The sequence below is a fragment of the Nannospalax galili genome, unplaced genomic scaffold (assembly GCF_000622305.1).
Source record: "Nannospalax galili isolate Female #2095 unplaced genomic scaffold, S.galili_v1.0 scaffold54, whole genome shotgun sequence".
Taxonomy (NCBI): Eukaryota; Metazoa; Chordata; class Mammalia; order Rodentia; family Spalacidae; genus Nannospalax; species Nannospalax galili.
Window position 1 is genome coordinate 12,226,019 of NW_008341028.1, and position 27,999 is coordinate 12,254,017.

The following is a 27,999-nucleotide window of genomic DNA, read 5'->3' on the forward strand; positions in this document are numbered from 1 at the left end:
CTCAGGCGTACCGAGCAAGCACTTTACTGACTGAGTCACCTCTCTAGCCCCTATAGTCATTATTAACAATAGATTTTACCAGTATCTTTGCAGCTTCTATTTTTTAAATATTTTATTTATTATTTTTATTTTATGTGTATGAATGTATTGCCTGCATGTAGGTAAGTGCACCCGTGTCGTGCAATGCCTGAGGAGGCCAGAAGAAGCCATCGGATTCCCTGGTACTGGAGTTGTGGACATTGTTAGTTGCCATGTGGGTGCTGGGATTCGAACCTTGGTCTTCTGCAAGAACAGCTAGTGTTCTTAATCGCTGAGCCGTCTCTCCAGCCCCTGCAGCTTCTTTTTTTATACCCTCTGTCTCCTTCCTTGCTTTTTTTCACATTGTCATAGATCAGAGCCAGTACGTGTCTCAAACAGGTTTTGTAAGCAGTGAGCATTGTGAGTCCTGAGTACCTAAAATGGTTTCACTTGCCTTTGGCATACATCTCCTGGCAGGGGCAAATGCCATGATTCAACCAAGCCAGGCTGGCTGTTGCTGGTCAGCAACTCAGTTGACCACGCATTGCTCCAAGGGCCCTCCTGATCCTCGTGTATTGTACTGACCTGTCCTGAGCCCTTGAGCTGTCCCCACCCTTGCTGCTGGGGGTCCCCCTCTGTATGGTATTCTTCATTGTGATCTCCTTGACTCCTTCAATTTGATCTTTGTTCTTGTCAAATTCCAGCACACACACACACACACACACACACACACACACACACACACACACACCGCACCCTACTTGTTCCCAGATAGTCTATCATTTATGAACATTTTGGGTGCTAGAACATAAGATGTGCATAGTCTTTTTAATTATATTACTCCAAGGACCTTCCAAGAGAAGCATAAGATGACTGAGTATAAGGCTAAGGAGATAGTTAGGTCAGTAAAGTGCTTATCACCCGAACATCAGGACTTGGGTTTGGATCCCTGGCGCCCACCTAAAAGCTGGATACCATGGTACATGTCTGCAGTCACCGTGCTGGGGAAGCAGAGACAGGATGATCTCTGGGCTTACTGGCCAGCCTGTCTAGCCAAGCCCTGAGTTCCAGTTTCAGTAAGAGAGCCTGTCTAAAAAAGAAAACCATGGACATAAATCATCTTACAAAGTAATATATATTAAATAGGATAATTTATAAGCAACTGTATGTATCCTATTCTCATAAACTCATAAAAATGTGTGAACCTGTGACATCATCTGCATGGGCAATGCAAGCTCTGTTTCCAGGCTAGAAAACACGGGGAATGGATGTGCATGCCTGAGGTTCTTGCCAGCCTGCCTGCCTGTTAGGAAGGGAAGGCCAATTATCCAAAGTCTGGGATCTTCTTCTAAGTGTGTGTCTGTGTGTGCTTACAGGGTCTTGTGTAGCCCACGCTGGCCTTGAATCTGCTATGTAGCCAAAAGATGACCTTGAACTCCTGATTCTCCAACCTTCGCCTCTCAATTGCTGGGATTCCTGGTGTGCATCACCACACCCAGTTCATGCAGTGTTGGGTTTCAAATCCAGGGCTTCATGTATGCTAGGCAAGCATTCTACCAGCCAAGCTACATTCCCAGTCCTTAGTTTGTGGGTTGATGGAATATTAAGCTAGCCACTTGTGCATAGGTGTGCAGGCTCTGGGACCCTAACTCATTTGTACCCTACCCTCTAAGAGACCAGTAGATAAAACCAGAATGCCAGCTCAGGCGTTTTAACATCTACTGGACAGGAACAACCAAGTGAAGTGCTTGGCATGTTCCTGTATGGAGTTTAAGGGAAGGAATTTCACCCCCAGTACAGAAGACAGCATGACTCGAGAGCAGCATTCTCCAGCTGTGACAGCTCTCCACTCTGGAGACAGAACTGTGAGGAATGTTGGGCTCTGGCTGCAGCTTCTTCCGCAGAAACATTTCTGGTCCCCTAGGTTCCTCCTCATTGCATCAGTGAAGATGTCCCTCCCTGGAAATGGCTCCATCTTGCAACACCCATCTGTCTCTGCTTCTTCCTCCAGTGTTCCATTGAGTGTGGCAGTGGGACACAACAGAGGGAAGTGATCTGTGTTAGGAAGAACACAGACACCTTTGAAGTTCTGGACCCTTATGAGTGTTCCTTCCTGGAGAAACCCCCCAGCCAGCAGACCTGCAACCTCAAGCCTTGTGGAGCCAAATGGTTTAGCACAGAATGGAGCATGGTAAGTCACAGTCATCCCTGGATGCTCCAAGGTAGGAGCTGGGGAGATTCTAGATTCCCTGTGGTGTCTGCTCTAGGTCTTCACAATGGGAGAGATCAGGGAAACTGGAAACCTGCAGGATCTGGGCTTCCAAACAGCAAGGGGTCATAATGCTGTGAGTCTCGGGCTTCAGGGTGCACCTAGGGATCTTGCCTGAAAAGACCAACCCTGAGCCCATCCTGGCCAAGAAATTTGCATGTTTAACAAGCAAGATGCAGGAGTCCTTGGGCTGCATTTTGAGAAACGTTGCTACAGAGAATGGTAATTGAAGGGACTCAACGATAGTGCTTAAAGCACTACATTATAAGCCAGGTAGAGCAGTGCAATCCCGGCACTGAAGAGGTGGAGAAAGGAGGGTCCTGGAGCACGCTGGCCATCCCCCAGCTGAACTGGTGAGCTTCAGGTTCAGTGAGAGACCCTGTCTCAAAAACTAAGGTGGAGAACAATTGAGAAAGATACTTTACATCAACCTCTGGCCTACAGATGCATGAGCACATACATATGCACACACGAAAGTACTGTGTTAGGCAGTAAACATAAATTATCTTTTAGCTAGGTGTGGTGGTGCATGACTTTAATGCCAGTACTCAGAAGGCAGGGGCAAAGGGATCTCTGTCAGGTCAGATGGGGCTACAGAGAGGCCCTGTTTGAAAAAAAAATTATCTTTTATTATTTCCCAGTTCCACCTACTGAAAGTGCCTAAAAGTCATGTGAACCCCATAGCAAAAGGACTTTCTCTCCCAGAATGTGACTTTGACTGCCACCTAGAGGAGCCAGAGATTCTTGGGATGCTGGTTCCAAATCTGGGGCAACAGCAGCTACACTGAAAAATCTGATCATACCAGCAACAAGAAAGTTCTCAAAGGCAGCTGAGCCCACATCCAGAAGACTGGGGAGGCAGCTTTTAGGGGTCCCTGCTGGTGGTGGATGGGACAGTTGGAGAGTCAGGAAGAAAAACTATAAGAGATTGAATGAAACATAGTGTATACGTTTAAGTCATGTAGTTATGATGTTAGTGATAATTTAAAACTAATGGGCTAGGGGGCTAGAGAGATGGCTCAGCTCTTAAGAGCACTGATTGCTCTTGCAGAGAACCTGGGTTCAATTCCCAGCACCCACATGGCAGCTAACAACTGTCCATAACTCTAGTTCCAGGGGATCCAACGCCCTCTTCTGACCTCTGTGGGCATTGCACAACATGGGTGCACTCATACACATGCAGGCAATACACTCATATACATAGAATGAATGAATGAATGAATGAATGAATGAATGAATGAGTGAATGAATAAATAAATAAATAAATAAATTTTTTAAAAACTAATGGGCTATCTATTAGCATTTTAGAACTCTCGTTCTGAAAGGTGGCAAAGGGGTGGAGTCAGACTCTTTTTTAAAGCTGGGTAACTCTAGAGTAAGTAAGGAGTAGGATTCTTGAAACAGGAGCAATGATAGGATTAGCATATCATTGCTTTTCAACCCTAGATGAACTAAAGTTATTCTAGTTTATTTTTCTGCTGCTGTGATAAAACACTGACCAAAAACATCTTGGAGGAAGAAAAATTTTTATCTCAACTCACAGGGTACAGTCCATCACTGAGGGAAGCCAGGCAGCAACCTGGAGGCAGGATCTGAAGCAGAGACCATGGAGGACCATTGCTTACTGGCTTGCTCCCTCTGGCTTGTTCAGCTACCTTTCTTTTTTTATATTTTATTTATTTATTTTTACGTGTATGAGTGTATTGCCTGCATGTATGTGAGTGCACCCATGTCGTGCAGTGCCGTGGAGGTCAGAAGAGGGCTTCATATTCCCCTGGAACTGGAGTTTAGGACAGTTCATAGCCGCCATGTGGGTGCTGGGAATCGAACCTGGGTCCTCTGCAAGAGCAGTCAGTGCTCTTAACTGCTGAGCCATCTCTCCAGCCCTTCAGCTACTTTTCTTATACAGCCCAGGTTCAGCTGCCTAGGGATGGGACTATCCACAGTGGGCTGGACCCTCCCACATCAATTAGCAGTTAAGAAAATGCCCCACAGACATGGCCACAGGCCAATCTGACCTAGAAAATTCCTCCGCTGAGGTTTCCTCTTCCTAAGTGACTCTGGGGTCTGTCACGTTGATAGCTGAAGCCGCTATGACAAATGTTTTAGGACATTGCATGTCAGTGGCTGCCGATGTCCACCGAAACAAGGTGACCACAGGTCCCTGTGACTCAGGTCTTGTTGAGGCTTCCTACAGACCCAACTGACAATTGACAGGAAAGAGAGAACAGAGGAACATGTTAAACTGTACCATGGGAATCTAGTCAGTAAACTCAAGACATGAAAAGCTCCATAGAACAGCTGACTCGGTTCCTTCATCAAAAGCAAATTAAGAACTAAGATGTAGCTCAGCTAGTAATGTGCCAGCTCAGTGTGCACAAAGCTCTGTGTTCCATCCCCAACACACATAAACTAGGCATGGTGGTACACACCTGTAATACCAGCACATAGGAGCTGGAAGCAAGATCAGAAATTCAAGACTACCTGCATAAGATGGGGCCCAGCAACCTCCCCCCATGGACCAGGAAGGGATTCATGAGGCCCCACCCCTCCCTGAGGAGCTATCCTCAGTTAATGGTTTATGGGGGAGGGATGATCTCTTTAGTGGTGTCACCACTGATAAGCTGTCCACACTCCAGTAAATCACCCCCCACCAAAGCGCATGCAGGCAACCCTTAATAATTAGACTCAGTGGGCCATGAGGAAACAAGCAAACAAAAGACATGAAAATAGCACTGAGAGCAGTGCACAGGCCTTTAATCCCAGATCTCCAGGAGTTCAAGGACAGCCCGTTCTACATAGGAAGTTCCAGGCCAGCCAGTGCTACGTAGTGAGACCCCCATCTCCAACAGGACAAACAAAACAGACATGAAATATGAGGGGGACTTGGGAAGAAGGGATTCAGTGGAAGTGGGAGGGAATGAAAGACAGTAATAGGGAATGAAAATAACTAAAATACATTTACATGCACAAATGAAATTGTCAAACAACAATAAAATTTAGAAATAATAATAAATAAAAGTAAGTTCAAGGTCATTCTTGTTTACATTGGGAATTTGAGGGTAGCCTGAGCTACGTGAAAGCCTGTCTCCAAAGATAATAATAATAATAATAATAGTCACTGAGATGGCTCAGCAGGTAAAGGCATCTGTCGCCAAGGCTGAATACCAGAATTCAATCCCTGGGATCCACATTGGAGAAAGAGGAACCAACTCTCCCAAGTTTTCTTCTGACCTCCACATACATTCTATGGCACATGTCTCCATTGCATACAGAGAGAGAGAGAGAGAGAGAGAGAGAGAGAGAGAGAGAGAGAGAGAGAGAGGAGAGAGAGGAGAGAGAATGTAAAGAAAAATATATAAGATGATATATGAGCTTGATGTGGATTTAGATTAACACAAATGAAAAATAAATAAGATGATAGAAGGGAAACTTGTGGGTTCAGATTAACAGTCACAAAAATATCAACCATATCAACCACTTGCAATGTGTAACTGTGACATGGAACCTGATTAATTTTATTTTTTAATATTTCACTTATCTTTTGAAATTTTATACACTTATACAATATATTTTGATCATATCCATCTACCACAGGATCTTGACATTTTTATTGCTTTTATTTTATGTGCATGGGTGTTTTGCCTGCTTGGATATAAGTGCATCTGAGTGTGTGATGCCTGTGGAGGTACTGTTTTTAGGTATAACAGTAGTATGGTGGTAATTTTTAAGGGTCCATTTTCAAGCTGAGATATTATGGAAGGAAGGAAGGGATGTCTAGAATTATCTCAAAACAGCATGAAGCATATGCGAGGGGAAGGGTGGGACACAGTGATCCTGAGTTGCCAAGTGTTAAAGCTGGTTGGTAATTGTGTGGAAGTTTGTTTCAATGCTCAATTTCCTTTTTTGAAGATGTTTGAAATTCCCCAGGATCTTCCCTCTCCGGTGTGGGGATCTAATGGGCTGATGAGAAATCTAACATTTTCTTTCTGTTACCACACAGTGCTCCAAGAGCTGCCAGGGAGGCTTCAGGGTCCGGGAAGTACGGTGCCTGTCAGATGACATGACCCTGAGCAGTCTCTGTGACCCTCAGTTGAAACCAGAAGAGAGAGAATCTTGTAACCCTCAGGACTGTGTCCCTGAAGTTGGTAAGTGAGGAGGGGGATCCTGCTTTGGAAAAGAAAGAAAAGTTGAAATTCTGTCAAGATACCTGGTATAAAGATCCCTACCTCATCCAGGTCTCTCTGTGAACTTGTACACTACATGGCAGTCAAGGGAGGGTGGGGGGCCAAGGCACTCTTGATATTTTAAGTTTGGCAGTTTAAGATGGCTCTTTAATATGCTGGGAAGATGGCTTAGTGGCAAGAGTGCTTGATGATTATGCATGAGGGCCTGAGCTCAATTCTTTAGTATCCGTGTCAAAAGCCAGAAGTGGCCATGTACACCTGTAATCCAGACTGTGGAGGGCAGAGGCAGGAGGATCACTGGGGCATGCTAGCTACCTGCCTAGCTCCAGGTTCAGTGAGAGACCCTGTCTGAAAGGAATAAGATGAAGAGTGATAGAGTGGGACACCCAATGTCCTCTTACATGCACATACACACACATACACACACACACACACACACACACACACACACACACACAGACCATATATCACAAGTTGTGATAGGACAACTCATGGAGGTCAGGTCTCACCTTCTACTATGTGGTGCCCAGGGATCAAACTTGGCTCATCAAGCTTGGCAGCAAGCACTTTTACCTGCTGAGCCATCTTGCCAACCCTGCTTAGCTTTTTTGCATGGGTTTTGGGGATTGAACTCAGGTCCTCATGCTTACACAGCAAGCACTTACCACTTGAGCCATCTCCCCAGCCCCCAGAGGATATTAGTCACCAGCCCACATCCTGTTCTTTATATATATGTATACTTATCCATCTTTTTAAATATTTTATTTATTTTTATTTCATGTATATGAGGGCTTTGCCTGCATATATATAAGGACACCACATGCATGTGATGCCCACAGAAGCCAGAAGAAGGCATTGGATCCCCTGATTAGAGTTAAGGACAGTTGTTAGCTGCCATGTGGGTGTTGGGAACTGAACTTGGGCCCTCTGGAAAAACTGCTAGTATTCATAACTGCTGAGCTATGTTTCCAGCCCTTACTTACCTATTTTTGAGCATATATCTTTACTATAAATTCATAGAAGTGGAATTATTGAACCAAAAATAATGAGTACTTCGTGTCTTAGTACAGAATTCTTTCCATAAACATCACACCAAGGTGCAAGTTGAAGCTTGATCCCATTCTTTCCTCCACCTGCATCCCTGACTGCAGGTAGCATGAACTTTTCTTAGGCCTTTGGGGGAATGAATTTCTTTGTATCCCCCATCCTTTATAAAGCTGGGTCACTTAACTTTTCAAAAAATATATATTTTGAGTGAGATACACACACATATGGGATTTAACTTGGATTGTTATTTGATTCTAAAATGCTATCAATTGTAGGATGATTCCATAGTGACCATCTGGGATAAAATGAAAGGTTGCAATAAAGTATACCTGTTTCCAAAGCATGCATTAGTGTACATTCTCATACTCATTTCTTTCAGCATTATAGTAATAATGTGCACAGAAGCTTCTTTCCCCTCAATCTATAGAGTCTTGCTGTCAGCAGACCACTGGGATAGCCTCCATGTTTCATAACTTGATCTCATGACCTGGACATTTTTAGAAGCTTTAGCTTTGACAGAATAATTTTGAAACATATCAAAGACTATTGCATTTTTTGTTTACATATTCTATTTTGTTAACCTTGTAATTCCTTTTTCTCTCTCTCTTTCTCTCTATTGGATTTTATATAATTGGAAGTGAAATAGATTTTCCCCCTTGAAAAGATGCCATAGCTAAACCAAGATGGCCTGATCAGAGTAGTTTAAAAAAAAAATGGGCCAGGGTTGGAGCTCAGTGGCAGAGAACTTGCCCAGCATGCACAAAACCCTGGGTTTGATCCCCAACACCACATAAGCCAGGTGTGGTGGTGAATGCCTGTAATCCACTCCAGGGTAAAGTCAGGAGGGTCAAAAAATCAAGGTCATCCTCAGCTACATAGCAAGTTCAAGGCCAGACAGAGCTACATAAAACACTGTTTCAAAAAAACAGAACACTCCTCTCATATTTTGTTAGAAGCATTTGACAAACCGGTGCCAGCTGAGTGACAGGTCTTCAGAAGACATGAATTGGTTATGGAAATCAGTCCTTGCTTTGAAACCTATACATCAATTCCAAGGATCTGGCAATTTCAACTGCCTTTAATTATCCATGTCTATGTGCCTGAGACAAGCAGGCAACTTTATATATACAACTTTTCTTTTTGATGTTATATTTTAATACAGCCTTTAAAAAAGCAATACCAGTGACAATTGATGATCCAAGTTTAAATTGCTTCAACTTTGTGGTGTTGCCAAGGCAAATGAATCATTTGTATGCATGCATGACCCAGTCATGGGAACCCTATCAACATTTATTCCTCAGACTCCTGGCTGGGCAGTATGATTGTAATATATTTTCCTAAGATGTGTTTCAAACATTTTCTCAAATCTCTTCTTCCTTGTGCTCTCTCTCTCTCTCTCTCTCTCTCTCGCTCACTCCCTTCTTTCTCTTTTCCTCTTCCTCCTCCTTGAGCTCATCCTCCTCCTCTTCTGTTTTTTTTTTCAAGACAGAGTCTCACTGGTCTCAGTAATTGGCCTGTCTCATCTCCCCAGAACTTGTATTACAAGTATGCACTACCATGCCCCCAATATTTTTGGGGTCTTTCTGAGATAGAGCCTCCCTGTAGCTCTAGCTGGCCTGGCACTCGCTATGTAGACCAGGCTGGCCTCGATATAACAGAGAGATTCACCTGCCTCTGCCTCCTGAGTGCTGGAACTAAAGGTGTACATGTGGATTCTGAGGATGGAACTCAGGTCCTCATGCTTGTTCAGTAAGCACTTTTCCAACTGGACCATCTCACCAACCCTCAAGTGATGTTAATAAAAGTCTGGACAGGACTTTTCAAATTGGATCTAATGTTTATATAGACTAAGAGCCAAAAAACAAGAATAGCCAGGGAAATTTTGAGGATGAACAATGTTGGAGGACTTAGTTAGCCTACCACAAATCAAGGCATGCTGGCACAGGTGAGAGGGACAAATCAACGAGATAAAATAGAAAGCCCCCAAATAAATCAAAGATACTTCATATGTGATAGAGTTAGCATCAAAAGTCTTTGGGGAAAAGATGAGCTGTCAAATAAATGGTAATGAGACAGTTTATATATACATATGCATGGAAAAACAGTAAAATCAAATTCCTACCCTTCATCACATACACACAACTACCACCACCACCAATTCCTGGTGGGTTAAGAAAATAAAAGTAATGAAGAATTTTTTTTTAACCTTTAGGGGGAGTTTGTTTAGAGTAGGGAAGAATTTCTTAAGTGAAAACCAAAAATTCCAAACCACAAAATATTATGTCAATCTATTAAACTGTACATTGTCTGCTTATCAAAGGACACCTAAAGGAAGTGATAGGGAAAGCTACAGGTGTAGAGCAGACATTTGCAGCACGCTAACCAACAAACATGTGGATTCGTTATCTATAAAGAACCTCATGAGTCCTTGTTTAAAAATTGAACTAAATGAGAAGGGAAGAAAAATGATTCACAGGGAAAGATCCTTGAATGGCAAACATGGCCACAGTGTACATAGCTAGAGTATGTTCTACCTCACTGGGGGATAGTTTCACAGCCACTAAGTCAGCAAAACGTACAACATCTCGGGGGAGGGCATCATTCTGCTGCTCTGAGGATGTGCCTCAGTGGGTAGAGTGCTTATCTAGCATATAAAAAGCCCTGTGTTTGCTCCCCAGCACTGCATAAACTGAATGTGGTAGCACACCCCTGAAATCAGTCCAGTGCTCTGGAGGCAGAGACAAGAAGAAGACCAAGAGTTCAAGGTCATCCTCAAGTACATAGCCAGTTCAAAGCCAGCCTGGGCTACATGAGACCCATTTTCCCCTCCCCCACAAAATGGAATCTGCTCTTCTGCCAAGAGAAATAAAAATAGTTCTGCATAGTTCAGAGTGCAGAAGGGTCATATCTAGTAAAGTTTATGTATCTTAAGACCCAGCAAAGAGGGCATGTAACAAAACTACTTAAAAGGTCATTGTTTATAACAGGAAGAAATTGGAAATAACTTAAATGTCTATCAGTGGAAAAATGGATAATTTACAGAATATGTTTACAAGGTTACACTACACAATAACTAAAATAAATACATAAATTCAATAGCAAACAAGTGGCCAAAAACTACATGTTATCTCTGTTTTTTCTTAAGTTTAGGTGGTTAGGGATACCATCATACATAGTTCGAGTATAAAGAAATGTTCAGGGGCCTGGGGAGATGCTCAGCTGGTAAAGTGCTGCACAAGCATGAGGGCCTGAGTTTAGATCCTCAGCACCCACCCACAAAAAAGCTACATGGAGTAGCACAACCTGTAACCTCGATACTGGGGAGTTGGAGACAAGAGGAGCCCTGGGGCTCACCAGCCGCCCAGTCTAGCCAGTCAGTGAGCTCCAGGTTCAGTGAGAGATCCTGTCTCAAAAAATAAATAAGTTGGAGGAGGAGGGTCTCATGAAGTGCTACCCCTAGCCAAGGAGCTATTGGCAATTAACAGTTGCTGGGGGAGGAGGAGTCGTTTTCTTCAGTGGTGTAACCTGTGAGTTACCCATCCCCCAGTAAACAATTCCCACCCGTGTCCATGCAAGCAGCACCAATTAAACTCACAAAAAAGAAAAAAAAAATTTAAAGTTTTCTTATAGACTCCGTTTTGAGGTGGGGAGGTGAGACAGGATCTCCCTGTGTAGCCCTGGACTGGCCTGGAATTCCCTATGTTGACCAGGCTGGCCTCAAACTCACAAAGATCCACCTGCCTCTGCCTCCCAACTGCTGGGATTAAAGGTGTGTGCCACCACGCCCGGCAGCACCTATGATTTTTAAAAATTATTCCATCAACTTTTTCTCAGTACTACTGTTATTTCATACTATTCCCCCAGTGCTATAACTCCTGTAATTGTTCTAAATTTGGTTATTCTGTTCAGTTTTTAAAATTTATTTTTCAGGGCTAGAGAGGCAGCTAGTGGTGACGAGCCCTTGTTGCTCTTCCAGAGGACCCGGGTTCAGTTCCCAGCACCCAGATGGCCGCTAACAACCATCTTTAACTCCAGTTCCAGAGAACCCAATTCCCCTGATTCCCAAGTGCTGGAATTTAAGGCATATGCCACCAATCCCACCTTTTAATGGTTTTTAGTTTTTTTGTTTTGGTTTTTGAGCTTTGTTTGTTTGGGGGGGAAATTTGGGGAGGTCTCCCTATAGCCACAGCTGCCCTGGAACTTACTATGTAGACCAGGCTGGCCTTGATCTCACAAAGATCGTGCTGAGACTGAAGATGTGTGCCACCACACCGGGCTACGTTTTTTTGTTTTTGTTTTTTTTTTTTAAATGTTTATGAGTATTTTGCCTGTTTGTATGTAACTGTGCCTGTGTGTATAATACCTGTGGAGCCCAGAAGAGGGCATTGGACTTCCTGGAGCTGGAGTTATGGATGGTTGTTAGCTGCCATATGGGTGCTGGAAACTGAACCCCAGTCCTCTGCAAAGAGCAGCCAGTGCTCTTAAATGCTGAGCCATCCCTCCAGCCCCTCCAAAATAAAAATGTTTTAAAACTGAAAATATTAGGGGACTTCTTAGAGAGCAGCTGAGTGGGAAGGGGGTGAGAGAAGGAACGGTAGGTGAGAATGAGCTAATAACATGGCGTGTGTGTGAAACTGCCAGAGTCATCTTTTTTTTAAAAAGATATTTAAGAATAAGGTGGAGGGGCTGCAGAGGTGGCCCAGTGGTTAAGAGCACTGGCTGCTTTTGCAGGGGACCTAGGTTCAATTTCCAGCACCCACCATGGCAGCTAACAACTATCTATAACTCCAGTTCCAGAGGATCCAACACCCTCTTCTGACCTCTATGGGCATTGCGAGACATGGGTGTACTTAACATACATGCAGGCAATACACTCATACACATAGAAAATAAATAAGTAAAAATAATAAATAAAATATTTTTAAGTAAATAAAATAAGATGAAGAGCAGTTGAAGCAAACATCTGATGTTGACCTCTGGCCTCCACACACATACACACGGGTGTATATCCACTCACACATGTGCACACACACACACGTATGCACACACAAAAATATTAAAGAATATCTGGGGATAGGCATTCCTGTAACCCCAGCACTTAGGAGGCTGAAGTAGGATGAATAGGAGCCCAAGGTCAGCCTGGACTACATAGTAAGACCTTGTCTCCAATGAAACGAATAATAGGGACTAGAGAGATGGCTCAGAAGTTAAGAGCACTTGCTGCTCTTGTAGAGACCTGAGTTCAGTTCCCAACACCCACATGATGGCTAACAACTGTCTGTGTAACTCCAGTTCCAGGGGATCCAATGCCCTCTTCTGGCCTCCTCAGCACCAAGCGCACACATAGTGCACATACATTCAAACAAAACACTCATTCACCTAAAGTTTGGAGAAAAAAAGGCAATAATAAGATAAGAATAATGATAAAGAGAAAGAAATGTTCAAGAAGAAAAACACCAAATGTGGGGTTTTCTCCACCCTAAAGTGGAAGGAGAAAGAAGAAACTGGTTATGGAGTGAATTCTAGCTGTGTTGGTATATTGGTGATGTGTCAGTGGGTATGAGCAATTGCTATGCAAGCATGAGGACCTGAGTTCAAATCCCAGCACCCACATAAAAGGCTGAGCATGTCTACACAAGCCTGTAATGCCAAGATTGTGGGTTGGAGTCAGGTGAATTTTGAAAGCTCACTAGTCAGCCAGCCTAGCCAAAATGGTGAGCTTCAGTTTCATTGCGAGACCCTGTCTCAAGGAAATAAAGCAGTAGACGGAAACAATGTTCTGGTCTCTGCATTACACATACACAGGTACACAGAGAAGAAGATAGATGATTGATAGATGATAGATAGATAGATAGATAGATAGATAGATAGATAGATAGATAGATAGATAGATAGATAGATAGATAGATAGATAGATAGATAGATAGATAGATAGATAGATGATAGATAGATGATGATAGGTAGATAATAGGTAGATAGATGATAGATATATAGATTGATGATAGATTATAGATAGATGATAGATGTAGATTAATGGATGAATGGATAATAGATTATTGATAGATATAGGTAAAAAGATAATAGATTATACATAGATGACTGATAGATAAATGATTGATAGATGATTGATAGAAAAAGATAGATTATACATAGATTGATAGATGATAGATATAGATTAATAGATGGCAATAGGTAGGTAGATAGATAGATGATAGATAGATAGATGATAGATAGATAGATAGATAGATAGATAGATAGATAGATAGATAAGCAGGCAGACAGACCAATCAATAAAAGCAGAACATGGATGAAAAGCGGCATCCCCACCCTTTCTCTCCCTGCTGGCCCTGGCTTGCCTCTTGGGCTCAGGCATCTCTTCTGTTCTCTCCTGCTGCAGATGAAAACTGCAAGGACAAGTACTACAACTGCAACGTGGTGGTCCAGGCGCGCCTCTGTGTCTACAACTACTACAAGACTGCCTGCTGTGCCTCTTGCACCCGTGTGGCCAACAGGCACTCAGGCTTCCTGGGGAGTAGATAACACCCCTCCCTCCGTCAGTAGGATGACACTAGCTGCCTGCCCTCCAGGACTGCAGTGTGCCTGGCTGGCTGGCTGCTCAACCAGGGACTTCTCGATACCCAGGGCCACTGCCAGCCCACTTAGTCACCACCTCGCCTTCATAAAGCATACCACATGGTACCCAGGATGTTAGAACACCATGGATGGTCCTTAAAGCATTGCTCTGTACTGTTGACCTTTCTGGGGCCTGGCACCTGCTAATGGTACCTACCAAAAAGCAAGCAATGGACTCCATGTGGCTCTCAGCCTCACTCCTGCTCTGCTCTTTTCCTGGTCAGTAGATGGACCACTGACCAAGCATAGCCTCCTCCCTGGTGCTACTGGTCAGTCTAAAATTGAAAGTGAGAGGGGGCAGCACCGTATTCCACAGAGCCACCAAGCCTTGCTGAGACCTGTGCACCCCTCCGTTTCCTCAGCCCAACTGTGCCTGTTGCCATTCCTAAAGACAATAGACTGTTTCCCTGTTTTAGGACAGAAGTATCTCACAATAAGAGTGCTTTATTGTTTAGCAGATGTGTTCACAGATACTAGCTCACTAGTGACTGTAGCACCCCAGAATGGGAGGCAGGGGATAAATAAGTGCCCCACTTGACTGGCAAGGAAACTGAGGCTCAACTTAGGTAACTGACCTGCCATTTGGTGGTAGAGTTGACATCTCATGGCACTTCCACCAGTGACCAGACTGGGGCCTGTCCAGAGGCCTTCAGTCTGGAGGATGAATGGGGCTTCATTTCTGACCAGAAGGCTGACATTTCACATTCCATGAACAGAGCCCAGGCTTTTGGTTTCTTCCTTCTGCCCCAAAGTGCTGCCTCGTGGGAGTGCTTAGTTCTTTCAAGAGGTCTGTTTCCATGTTCCCGGTCCCTCAATTACAGATTCTGCTGACAGGCTGCTGTAGGTTTAGCTAAATTCCATCCTCAGCAGAACTGTCCCAGGAAACAAGGAAGCCACAGAGAGAGCTGGGGCACCTGCTGGGAATTCTACTCTCATCCCACATGGTACATCCCTGGACCTCTCAGGAGCCAGAGCAAACTCCTGCAGCCCACATGCCACCCGTGTTCTGCCATGTCTCCTAGGTTCTCCACAATGTATCACCCAGTGGAAAGCCTAGCCCATTGGTTCCAGCAAAATCCCCATGTTGCAGTAGAAAGAACCTTGTGGGTCTTACATGTTGATTAAAGGGTTTCTCTCTGGAGGCCTCACAACCCTTCCTTCCCCATGACTCAGCTCCCATAGGACTTGACTATCAAGTTCAATTTTAGTGCAACCTGTCTGGAAGAAGGAGCTATGAGGCTCTCCCAGTCTTCCCTGACTTGCTTTGCCCAACTCTCTATTCCAGAGGCCCAAGGCCTGAAGGGACCCATAGCGTGTATTGAAAGGTGAACCATCTGAAAAGAAAAACAGTTAAGAGGAATATTTTAATCTGTACAGATTGTAAACTTACAGAAATCCTCTTATTTTGGGTCCTGGGAACATTGCTCTTAAAGCAAGCCTATATCCTTGGCAACAAGGTTTCTCCCTGGAGCTCTTTTGCCTGGAACGGCCAACTTGAAGATGGTTCACAGAAGTGGGATAGCATCACCTACCTGCTTTTAGACGCTCTATTGGGATTCCACTAGCCTAGCCTTCTATTTGGCCTTCTGTGGTGTCCTTCCAAAGTCTCTACCTGGTGCCAAGTCAGCAGCGCCCCCTCTCCTGATGCTCTTGTGGCAGGTAGATACCCAGCCTGGCATGGGAGTTTCTGTCCAGTTCCCACTCCCTCAGGCCACATACTTTTGTTCAACACAGGGAGTTTTTCCTTTATGCCACTGCTCTCAGCTCTCACTAGACAATCCAGTCATTCAAAGGATTCCTTAGAAGATGTTTGCCTGCATCCTTGAGGGTATGCACAATCAGTGGTGGACAAGAAGAAAGCTAGCTTTAGTTCAAGGGAAGGAAAACATTACAGCAACCAAAGCCACCCAACAGAGGAATGGGTCACCACAAGGAGCGGAGCACCATCCCCGAAAGAACTTCTCTGTCTGGTGGGGAGTGAGCACTCTGATCTTTCCAACTCAGGAATTCTCAGGTCTGAGCTGGGTTAATGATGGCTTTGTCTCTCTGGGTACAGGGTTGCTGATGGCTTTGTCTCTCTGTGGTTCTGGGTGTCACCTAACAGGTCTTAGGAGGGACAATGATCCTCCTATGAGACTGGAACTGGGTCGGTGCAATTGGATCAGCCCCAAGTCTTCAGGAAGGGAAAACACTTCACCTGAGGGCGGTCAATTCTCTGAGCTGTTCTTGGAAATTCACTCATCTTTGGAAGGTTATAGATTTCTAAAATGGGATCAATTAACATATTTGTCATAGAAACCTAATTTCTTATTCCAGCACCTGCATGCCTTTCTTCCTAGTGCAGCAGGACCTTGGAGGTACCCAGTGATGAGCACCATGGTCCTGCAGATGGCTCTTTATCTGACATCTTCTCAGACCTTTCCACATTCCCTTCACTGGATGTCATGTAGAATAGAAGTTTATATTTTAATACTGTTTTCTAGGCGTGCCAGATTGCCTCATCCCCAGCTCTGAATGAAAAATTAGATAAATTTAAGCTGTTTTATACTTTTCTCACCAAAATCAAGAAATCCCCAAACATAAGCGGTTTGCTTTTTTCTCTTTCACTCATTGGAAAAAGAAATGCTCCTTGCAGTGTCTGCAGAGCCCTTTAGTGTCTATTCACCCAGCAGATCTTCCAAGATCTGCATGAGTCAAAAAAACACTCTGAACAAGCGCCTTGTAAACATGGCCGCTAGAGGGAGCAGTTCCCTTCGCAGACACTGTGCGCCTTTGGATGCCTGTGGACCAGAGGAACCCAAGTGAGCCTGAGAGAGGGTCCCTGAGACTTGAGCCTGTCGCCCGTGGCTACCCCGTTGTCTGGTCCAGAGTGTTTGTGGTTTGCTTTTCCCTCATTGCCTTTAGCATGTATTGTCCGTGCATTCTCAAAAAGTGTTCACGTTCAACAGTCTTTTAAAGGTGGCTTTATAAAGTGATGCAAAATGGTACACGTCAGCTTGATGGATTGTGCTGCAGAAGGAAATCTAGTTATTACTAGTACCTGTCCAAGCTAGCGTCCTTACCTCATTAAGTCAGCCATCCTTCAGTTGGTACATCAATTTTCTAATGTGGAAGAAAATATCAATCCAAGTAGTGAAAAGAAACACAGCTCGCACTCTAACAGGGTGAATAATCTCTATCTGCCTACTAGAGGAAGTTGATATTTGGTCCTTTCCACATAAAACATTTTCCATATAGCTTAGATGTTTAAAAAGGTGTCTTACAAAGAAAATCTGTGTGCAACCCGAACTTGGAGAGCCAATGACTCGGATAAGAGGGGCTAGGTCTGAAAAGATATAAAAGACCAAGATAAAACACAAATCTTAAGAATTCACTAGGAAGCAGCATAAAGTTCTATCTTTAGAGTAAAAATAATAATAATGATACAGGTAAAAGGTGAGGGAAATGGAAGAGTTTGAGTTGATAAGTTCAAACTGAGTCCCTAAAATGGTGTGGAGGCATAGCTCAGTCAGTTAAGTGCTGAGGAACTGAGTTTCATTCTCAGAACCCATCTACACAAAGCCTGGTGTGGTGCCACACACTTATAATCCTAGTGCTGGGGAGGTGGAGACAGGCCCTGGGGCTCACTGGCTAGTCAGCCCCGCCTACTTGGCAAGTCCCAGGCTGGTGAGAAACCCTGTCTCTAAAACCAAAATGAACCTGAAGAACCACAGTTGAGATTGTCCTTTCACCTCCACGTGCACACACATAAGTGTGTGGAGTGTGTGTGTGTGTGTGTGTGTGTGTGTGTGTGTGTGTGTGTGTATGCACCCCCCCACAAGCCACTTAGGCCATAGAGAAAACATGAATAAGAGTTAAGCTGCATGTGTCTGTTATTGCCCACTTTAGGAAGGCTAATCATATATAAGATTCAGGGAATGTCCAATCCTGATAAGAGGGGGGACTGTTAGAGATGGCACAAGGACTCCTGATGTGTGCCACCTGCAAAAGAGATACCAGGAGAGCCATCTTTGACAAGAAAGGAGAAGCCTTAATGAGACAGTGGCTAGCCCTTACAGGAAAAAAAACAACCTTCTACAAACTGGAGCCTCTGAAAGCACAGGAACTCCAGAGTTAGTGGTGAATAACTCATCCCTAGAGGTGGCAGCTGAGGCCCACCAGTCATGTGTCAGGACATGGGAAAATGATCCAGCTATCTGGCCTGGCAGCATGTTGTTCAGGCTCATCTGCAAGTCCAGGCTTTGGTGGTTCTATAAGTAGAACTGCCCTAAGTGGTTCGTCTAGTTAGGGACAGCAAGTGCCTGGCCCACATTTGTCCTGTTCCTAACTTTTGCCACCATGTCAGCCATTTGAACTCATTGGTACACACGCCTCTGAGCTGCATGTGGCCTCATATCACAGTCCCCAGCGACTTGGCCGAGCTGCCCCCATATGGCCCTGCTTCACAGAGGACATAGATACATGAGGACAGCTAACTGCCGGCCTGGGGTAACATCTCCATGGAGGTAGCCTTGGCTAGCTTTCGCCCCTTACCTGCAATCTATTTTGCAAAAGCATTTTGCCTTCCCGCATTTTTTGCTGACACAGAATGATTCTCTCTCTCCACCCCAAGCCATCCTCTTCATCACCTATACCTGATTCCATTGAGACTTCCGTCATGCTATGGAAAAGTGACCACGAAAAGGTGGAATCTTCCAGCCATCTTTCTCAGCATCTTCCAAAAGAGGAGCCCCTAACCTCAGTGAGAGAGATCCATTCTATTACACAAACTAACTCCCACCTGCCAGGACCCCCAGCTCCCCATCAACCATCTGACAGAAGGATATACTTTGTTATAACTTATTATTTTGTTCTTTGTAAATACAAGATGTTTATAGGAAATATATATTCTGAACTCTATCTGCAGAGTGAATCACTATACCAAAATAGTTCTATTACTTAGAGTATGTTCATTGTAAAGGGACCTAATAGGTATTTATTTACATATGCCAACCACGAATGTATAAAATCATTTGGTTATACAAACTCAGTTCCCTAGAATGTTGCTATGCCACAGTGTCTTATTCTAAGTCAGCCCTTACCATCGTCTAGTACACTGATTAGCCAAACTCCGTGGAGTTTAAGATCAAATATAACTGACTGTGCTTTTCGACCTATTCAGGGGTTTTTCCCCCTGGTATTGTGCCTGACCAAGATTACCACCTTTCCATCTTAAATATTATATTTTCTCATATAATCTGCTCTCTCCTCACACCCAAACACTTGGAGAAGGGCAAGCAACTTGTCACAAGTCTTTCTTGTCCCTTCTCAAATGTGGCCTGCTATTAGGTTCCCAGTTGCCTGGGAAATCAGAGCTGCAGGTGAGATGTGATGCAGGATCTGGGAGAGGCTTGGGGACATGTGGCATCATTCTCTGCTCTGATAACACCTCCAGGGCTTTTAGCAGAGTCTACTGGGCCAGGGCCTCAAGACTCAACTGGGAACTACAGATCCAGGAGCAGGAAGCCCAAGAGTATACCATCAACTCTAGGTCACCTTTGCAGCATCAAGTTATTAAGGAAAGAGGTGGAGAGTAGACGATGAATTATATGAGTAAATGCAGTCTGTTTTCAGCAAAACGAATATTTTTGTGTATGACTAATTTATTTTTATTGTAAAAATACAATAAATGATTAAAAGATCCACTTGGTTAAAGTATTTATGTTCTGGGACTGGAGAGATGGCTCAGCTGTTAAGAGCATTTGCTGCACTTGCAGAGGACTTGGGTTTGGTTCCCAGCAAGCACATGGTGGCTAACAACCATCCGTAACTCCAGTTCCAGGGGAGGGAATCCAGTTCCAGGGTATTCAACATCCTCTTCTGTCCTCGGGCACTGGATGGCACAGGTGCACTTACACACATTTAGGCAATACACTACACATAAAAATAATACATAATGGTGAATCCAGGACAGCTGGGGCTACAGGGAGACCCTGTCTCAAAAAGACAAAAAAAAAAAAAAAACATAAAATATTTTTTAAATATTTATTCTCCCTTATTTACAGTTGTGTGAACTTCCCAGGGAGATGAACAAACACTCATTCACCCCAGTAGAGCACCAACAACAGACCAAAGAAATAGCTCCACTCAGTCTAGCCTGGTGAACCAATGAACTGAACGTGGAGCACAGACAACTTACAAGTGACTGTACCAATGAAGAAAATGTCTAATGTCCAGCTCCTTGGGGAGCAGGAAACTTTGTGAGCACCTCTCCCTCAGTGGCAGAATATTAATGGGCCCAATCTTGGTTAGCTGCACATGGGTAATCACAGCTACTGTGGGTCCAAGAGGGTGACCTCCATATTATGCCTAGAGGACAGCATTCTACAGTAATGGTCTATCCACATCACTCCCACAACCCCTCTAAAAAGAAGAATAGAGCTCTGTAGGGGTCAGCTGGCTTATCAGACCTGGGCCCTGGATGCTGTTTGGGGCCCTGGGTGCTGTTTGGGCAGCAGGGCCAATTGAAAACATGATACACAGCCTTGATAAGAGAGCTTTGACCTCCCAGTTTCCACAGGACCTCAGCAAATGAGAAACTTAGAAGTAAACACTCAAGTGTGTGCATCACCACCCAGGACTACAGTTTTGTAAATGTTTCTTTAAGCTTCCCCATGGCGCTGATTCTACCTCTCCCTTGAATGAAACTTCCAAGCCTTTTTGAGCTGACTTCACCTTGGTCTCTATTTTAACAAGGTGTTTGGTAAAATCCTTCAGGCTATCTTGATGCAGAATAAAGCAAACTGACCAAGATCAACATGTTGGTTGACAATCATCCTTGAATAGTGAGTGCCTCAAGCTCCATTCCTGACTCTGCTTCCGGTAGCATTTCATCAGGAACTCTTAGAAACATTTTGCCTAAGATGCTACCTCCCATCTCTCCCCTTCACCTTTCCTACTTGGAAAAATTTCTCTTTTATTGTGGTAAAATTCCCTTAACATAAAATTTATCATTATAACCATTTCAACTGTTACAATAAGGGGTAAAAAGAGCACTCAGTGGTTAAGAACACTGACTGTGCTTGCAGAAGACTTGGGTTCAGTTCCCAGCCCCCACATGATGGCTAACAACCATCTGTAACTCCAGTTCTAGGGAATCCAATGCCCTCTTCTGGCCTCTGTGGGCATTGCATGCATGTGGTTCATTTGCATGCAAGCAAAACATTCATACACATTTTTAAATATACAAATAAATAAAATGTACAATAAAGCAATATCTATGGTATTCACTGTTTTTGCATCCTTTGCCCACAAGCTCTATTTATTATTCACTGCCCAAGTCAGGAATCTGGGCCAGGTAACACACAAAACACTCTTACACCACTTACTTATTTTGCAATGCTAGAGATCAAACCCTGGGCCTTGCACACAGCCAGCGCTCTACCACTGAGATGCATCTCCAGCCCTGAATATTGACAGCAAACCTATAAAGTTACAATACTGAACAGAGAGCTCTGGGAGTCTACAGCCTCCCCTAGATTCTTCTGTCTCCATATCCCCAGGACCTGGCTTGTTACAATGGTCCCAGTGTGTTCCAGTCTCTTCCTGCACATCAATCCCAGCCAATACGCATTGGTTTTACAAAGCCTGGCACTGTTTGCCTAAGCTCAATGTACCCACTTCCAGCTGGGGCTGCATTTAAAGGTACACAATCCCTCCCTGAGAGAGGCAATAAACCTGCTTTGTGCTAAGGGACCCCAGCTTGGAACCCCCAGGCTTTAGTTCTAGAGACACAGGTCATAAAAGTTTATGGACCAAGAAGGTGCTCAGAGGATGAGGATCAAGATGGAGAGGCTCCTGGTAGGGAGACTTTAACCTCCAGCCATTCCAGGGGCTGTTTACAGACCAATGACAAGAACCTATATAGATAGCACAGCAGGTCAGGGAAGTGACAGGGAGACAGACATGGTTCAAAGTAAGATGTTCTGGGCCTGGGGAGATGGCTCAGTTAGAAAAGTGCTTGCCACACAAGGCTGAGAACCTGAGTTCAATCTCCAGGATCCCCATAAAAATGTCAGGGATGATAGAACATCACCTGGGGACCCTGTTTAACTCCCAGGGCCTACTTGGGAGGAAGTGTGGATTGGGGCCTAACTCCTTGAAAGGTCACAGGTAATGCTGTAGCTGCTGGACCCAAGGACCACACTTCAAAAAGTGAGGTGCCTAACACTTTAGGAGCACAGCAACTTTCCCTGGATTTTCTGGAAAAATGAGCAGGTGGCATCTGAGACTTCTTACAAAAATCTTCTGTTTTATAGATCTAGATTAAGGTGTTTTATTTTTAAAGCTCTTTTTATATATTTATTTATTTTTATGTGTATGAGTGTTTTACCTATATTTATGGAAGAACATCTGTGCATGCCATGCTGTGAAGACCAGACGAGGGCATCAGATTCTCTGGAGCTGGAGTTACAGACAGTTGTTAACCACCATGTGCTTGCTGGGAATGGAACCCAGGTCCTCGGCAAGAGCAGTCAGTGCTCTTAACCACTGAGCCATCTCTCCAGCCCCTGAAGTAGTTTTTTTTTCTTTTTTTCTTTTTATGTGGTGCTGGGAATCAAACCCAGCCCCTTACATGTTAGGTATGCTCTACAACTAAGCTACAACCCCAGCCCTAAAAACTTTGCATGACAGGACTCAACTGACCAGTGTACCTCTCAGTCAATGAAATCATTGTAAGCTTTTGTTCTCTTCTGTCATGTGCAGCTTAACTTTGTTAACCAGATAATCTGTGTATTACTTAGGCATTCCTTTGGCCAAGTCTGAACAAAAAACTTAACTACATTGACTTAGGGATTTTTCTTTTATAAGAAATCTGGAGGGAAGCAGCTGCTGGCATTGATTCAATAAGTCAACAGTTTAAGGGTCTGCGTTCTGCAGTTCTCTTGGGCCTCTTCCTCATGATTGTATGACAGCTTCACACCCGACTTCAGGGAAGATACAGGAAGAGCAATTCCATCTGTGTTTCCTTCCACACTCATAGAACTCCATCTTACGTGCATCAAACTTCCACTTAGGTCTTAGTGGCCCATAGGTTCTGTACCCAACCCTACTTGCTAAGGACCAGGTTGTTTCCCAACCCCACTGTTTTCATTCTTTTCCAATCCACAAAGTGTGACGAAGTAAAGACACCTCACCATGCATGATTGCAGAATTCCATCTGTGTGTGGACAAACCTCCATGAATGGTAAGTTGTCAAGGTTTAACCTAGCAATTTCTGAGTCTGAATTCAGTAAATGTCCTTTCTGCTCATTGCTCCCCAAGTCCTAGTCCGTGATCCTTAAGGTGATTACCCCTGGAATGTAGAAAAATTGAAATCTGTCTCTGACCATTTTGACAAATCATCTCAAGTCTTTCGGCAGCACAGATGTGCTGGATAGCATTAGTTGTCAACTTGACACACCTGGGTAGAGGAAAGCTCAATTGGGGAATTGCCTCCATTGGACTGGCCTGTGGCCATGTCTGTGGGGCATTTTTTTTGATTGTTGAGTGATGTGGGAGGGCCCAGCCCACTGTGGGTGGTGCCACCCCTGGGCAGGTGAGCCTGTGTTGCATAAGAAAGCAGGCTGAGCAGGGGCCAGGGGAGCAAGCCAGTAAGCAGCGTTCCTCCATGGCCTGTGCTCCAGCTCCTGCCTCCAGGTTCCTGCCCTGAGTTCCCATCTTGGACTCCCTTGGTGATGAACTGTGAACTGGGAAATGTAAGTCAACTTACATTTGTAAGTCAACTTCCTCCCCAAGTTGGTATTGGTCAGTGTTTTGTCACAGCAATTGAAAAGAAGCTAGAACACGAAATTCTGTTTTTTAAGAAAATACCATGTATTTGATGCCAACATGCCATTCAATAGTTCAGTTCAACAAATCCAAATCCCTTCCATTCAACAACCTTCTTCTGGCTGCTCATGACACACATGAGACAGTGTGTCAGAACACAGCCTAACAGATACTCCTAAGGGATGGATTCATCATCTCAGTGTGAGTCTCTGTCAAGCTCCTCTTTGGTGCTTTGATAGAGAAAATAAAACTGCATTAAACACTGGGAACTTTCCCAGGATTTGTCACTAAGAGTTTAAATCCTCTGCCTAAAGTTTCAACTTAGGTACAAATGAAGTTTTCTGTAATTTCAAATTTCAGTAAACGTGTTAGAATTCAGAAATGTCTGTGGAAACAGTTTTTGTTGTAGGATAGTTCTGCCATCTTGTGGCCTTTATGAGTATTGCAAGTGGGTCAAACTGCATAATGCGATTTTTGGTAACCCTAAATTACTCCTGGGAGAGAACCTGGGGGGGCGGGGGGGGTCTTGGTTCTCTGTGTTCAGTACTCTGCCCTCATCCAGGTAAGTTTATTATCTTCACTATTTACTTGTTTTAGTGGTCCAGAGAGGTGGAGAGACTTCTCCACAGCTACCAGGCTAATAACCTGAGCCTCCAGTAGTCCTCAGTTTCTTTTTAGAATGAGGAAGCCTTTTGTCAGTCAAAATCCTGTTTTTATTTTTTAAAAACACAGGCTGAGGATGTAGCTCAGTTGGTACAGTGCTTGCCTAGCATGCATGAAGCCCTATGTTCTATCCCCAGCACTGCAGAAACGAAATGTGGCCTGTAATCCCAGCACTTGGGGGTGAAGATAGGAGGATCACAAGTTCAAGATCATTCTTGGCTACATAGGGACTTTGAGACTAGCCTGGGTTACATTAGACCCTTCCTCAATACTCTCTCTCTCTCTCTCTCTCTCTCTCTCTCTCTCTCTCTCTCTTTCTCTCAGTCAGTCACATTATCAGTTAACAGCTCATCAACATCGATGCTCATAAGAGCAACATCTCTCTGAGGAATCTCTAAACTGTTCTGCAAGTAAACATGTTAGTTAGGAACAGTGATAGGATGTGTGCAGGAGCACACAGCACAGGCACCGTGAGCACAACACGGTGCAAGGGCCCTGAGGTCTGGGCACCTACAGGGCCACCAAGGAGCAGTGCACTGGCCAGGACCAAAATTAAGCTTTCATTCGCTTAGGCTCTCAGCAACCATCAGTTCTGTGAGTCAAGCCCTCAACATGACAGCACCTCAGGCCTGTAAAGCTAGCCATCTCCTTGGAGGACACAGGCAATCACAGAGGATCACAGGAATGACAGATTCAGATAACTGGGGTGTGCACGGCAATGATGCAGAAGTAGGTACTGGGAAGACACCTACTACCCAGTGGTGAAGTATGAGGAGTGGGTTGGAGGAAGGAGAGGGCCCCAGGCTTCTGACATCAAATGTAGACAAGGGACAGAGACCCTCAGCCACGGCTTCCCCTGTGTGCGGCAGTTTGCTATCCTTCCAGGAGGGGGCGCTAATATCTGGCTTGCCAACCCCAGGCAAAGCTAGGAATCTTCCTCTACTGCATCCTCCATCTACACCTCACTCAAAACCACACTAGGAAGAGAAACGGTGAGTGACATTTATGGCTGGGGGGGTGGAAGCAAGGGGGAAAAGAAGAGAGGATGTAGAGTACGCATGACAGCCACATAAACCATGCATGTATTTTACATTAACATTTTATTATATAAAATTTCAATCACAAAATTAGAGAAAATAGACCAGCAAGACCCATGTAACCAAGGGGTTTAACTGTTGGTTCAGCCACTCTTGACCATGCTCAGGACTGAACCAGACAGAGTCTGTGCATACTAGACAAGTACTGTATCACTAACCCCAGCCCTCATGAATGTAGTTCTAAAAAAAAAAAAAATCCAGCGAGTGGCTCAGCAGGTGAAGGTACCTGCCACTAAGCCTGACGACCTGAGTTCGATCCCCAGAACCCACATGAGAAGAGGAGAAAACACCCCGTCCTCTGACCTATACACCCACTCCATGGCACATGCACCCACATACATTTTGTCCACAATAAAAATATGGGTTTTTTTTAAATCTTTGGTTGAAATCTACAAAGGCAAATCTAAAACACAGAATCACTTCTGTAAATAGTGCAGGATCTGTGATAACAGCTGTGGGTTCTGTTTTATTGACCATAAGTACAACACCACTGTCATAGCAAGCTAAATTAACAGTTCCTTACATGTTTTAATTGTATTTGTTTTAGAATGATTTATTTTCAAAATCATTGTAGGCTTCTAAAAAACTTAAGTTTTAATGTGTTATGCAGCTATCTCACCTTAGAATAAAATAGTAGATCACAGACGGAGTAAATTAGAAGTTACCTTTGAAAATAGAAAATATGACCATTTCACTTACTAAGAAATATTAAAGATCAGTAAAATAATACTAATGTTAAATACTATATTACCTATACTAATAAATTTAAATATATTTAATATCGACCAGAATGCCTCTAACTTAGAACTAGTTTTGTTTTTGTGTACAAGTGCCATAGTAATAGTTTGTAATTTACTATCTCATTTTAGTGTTTTTCCTATATAGACCCTTTTCAATAGCTGGGGGGAAAACTGTTTTAGAAATGTGTCAATATTGCAGTTGAGCGTGGTGGCGATGTCTTTAATCCCAGCACTTGGGAGGCAGAGGCAGGCAGATCTCTGAGTTCAAGGTCAGCCTGGTCTACATAGTATGTTCCAGACCATCTGGGTCTACAGGGAGACCCTAATCTCAAAAAGACCCCCAAAAAGTGTCAGTATTGGACTGTGGATGTAGCTCAGGTTAGAACATTTGCCTAGCATACCTGAGGCCCTGGGTTCAACCCTCAGTACCACAAAAGAAATCAAGGTAGGGGGAGGAGAGAAAAATGCCATAATTTAGTAAATGGGGAAAACTAGATTGAGTTGTTTCAGGGCTTGGTAATGGAAAGCAACGTTTTTCTATGTCGTGATTCATCTGTATGAGAAATGCTATTACAGAATACTAGAGTCAAAGTACAAGGCCATGTAGAGGACAAGAGTACTGTGTTCAGGGATCCAGAAGTCCTTCTAGGCTGGATGTGGAGTTGGGGCCAGAGGGCAGCACAGGCTGAAAGGGTGGGTCACAACCATTCCTACCTTCTGTCTGAGGGAGAAGAGCTTTGAGTCATTTGTTTCCTGAAATAGCTTTCTAGAGAACTTCATCTCCATGCAGAAGCACTGAATATGTGCACCTCAGCTTGGCTTTTTTAAGATTTATTTTTTTTATAGGAGTGTTTTGCCTGCATGTATGTAAGTGCACATGTACATGCAGTGCCCTGAAAAGTCAGAAGAGGGTGTTGAATCTCCTGGAACTGGAATAAGAAGTTGTTAGCTGTCATGTGGATGCCAGGAACCGAGCCCAAGTCCTCTGCAAGGGCAGCCAGTGCTCTGAACTGCCGAGCCATCTCTCCATCCCCCAGTTTGGCATTTTTGACAAATGTGTAAACGTAGCTAAGAAAGAATATCAGAAAACACAACTTGTTTCAGTATCAAAAGTCACTCAGGAAATGATAGCACGTGATTCAGCAGGACGCTTCATTTGAACAGCTTCACGAGGGGAATTTCTATAGTCCTGTGCTGTCATGACAGACAATGACATCCTTTGCCAGCACAGCACATGTCAGTCCTCTGAGATCCTGTGACCTACCCTCACCCCATGTGTGCATTCACACACACACATGCATACACAGCCTTGGCAAATGCCCAGTGTACTGCTCGCAGTCCCAGAGCCATTCTGTGGAAAGTCATGTGGAAAACAAGGAAGTTTCCCACAATGAAGCCCCTTCCTTTTCTGTTTTATTATAACTTGAGTTTAGGATCTACAAAAGTAACTTTCCACATGTGTTTCATATTTATCTATTATTTTGTATGCTAACTTCAAAAAAAAAAAAAAAAGGCAAATCAGGACAGCAAGATGG

The 27,999-nt window shown here is 44.0% G+C and overlaps 1 protein-coding gene across 1 annotated transcript in view; it reads left to right on the forward strand.

Moving 5' to 3' along the window:
- Thsd4 (thrombospondin type 1 domain containing 4) overlaps window positions 1-19,832 on the forward strand; it is a 694,930-nt gene extending 675,098 nt beyond the window's left edge. The window contains exons 16-18 of the mRNA XM_008836407.3: window positions 2,030-2,209; window positions 6,291-6,435; window positions 13,919-19,832. Of these exons, the coding sequence (XP_008834629.1) occupies window positions 2,030-2,209; window positions 6,291-6,435; window positions 13,919-14,061 (468 nt within the window). The 3' untranslated portion in view covers window positions 14,062-19,832. The remainder of the gene's footprint in view (window positions 1-2,029; window positions 2,210-6,290; window positions 6,436-13,918) is intronic.
- Window positions 19,833-27,999: the final 8,167 nt, after the last annotated feature.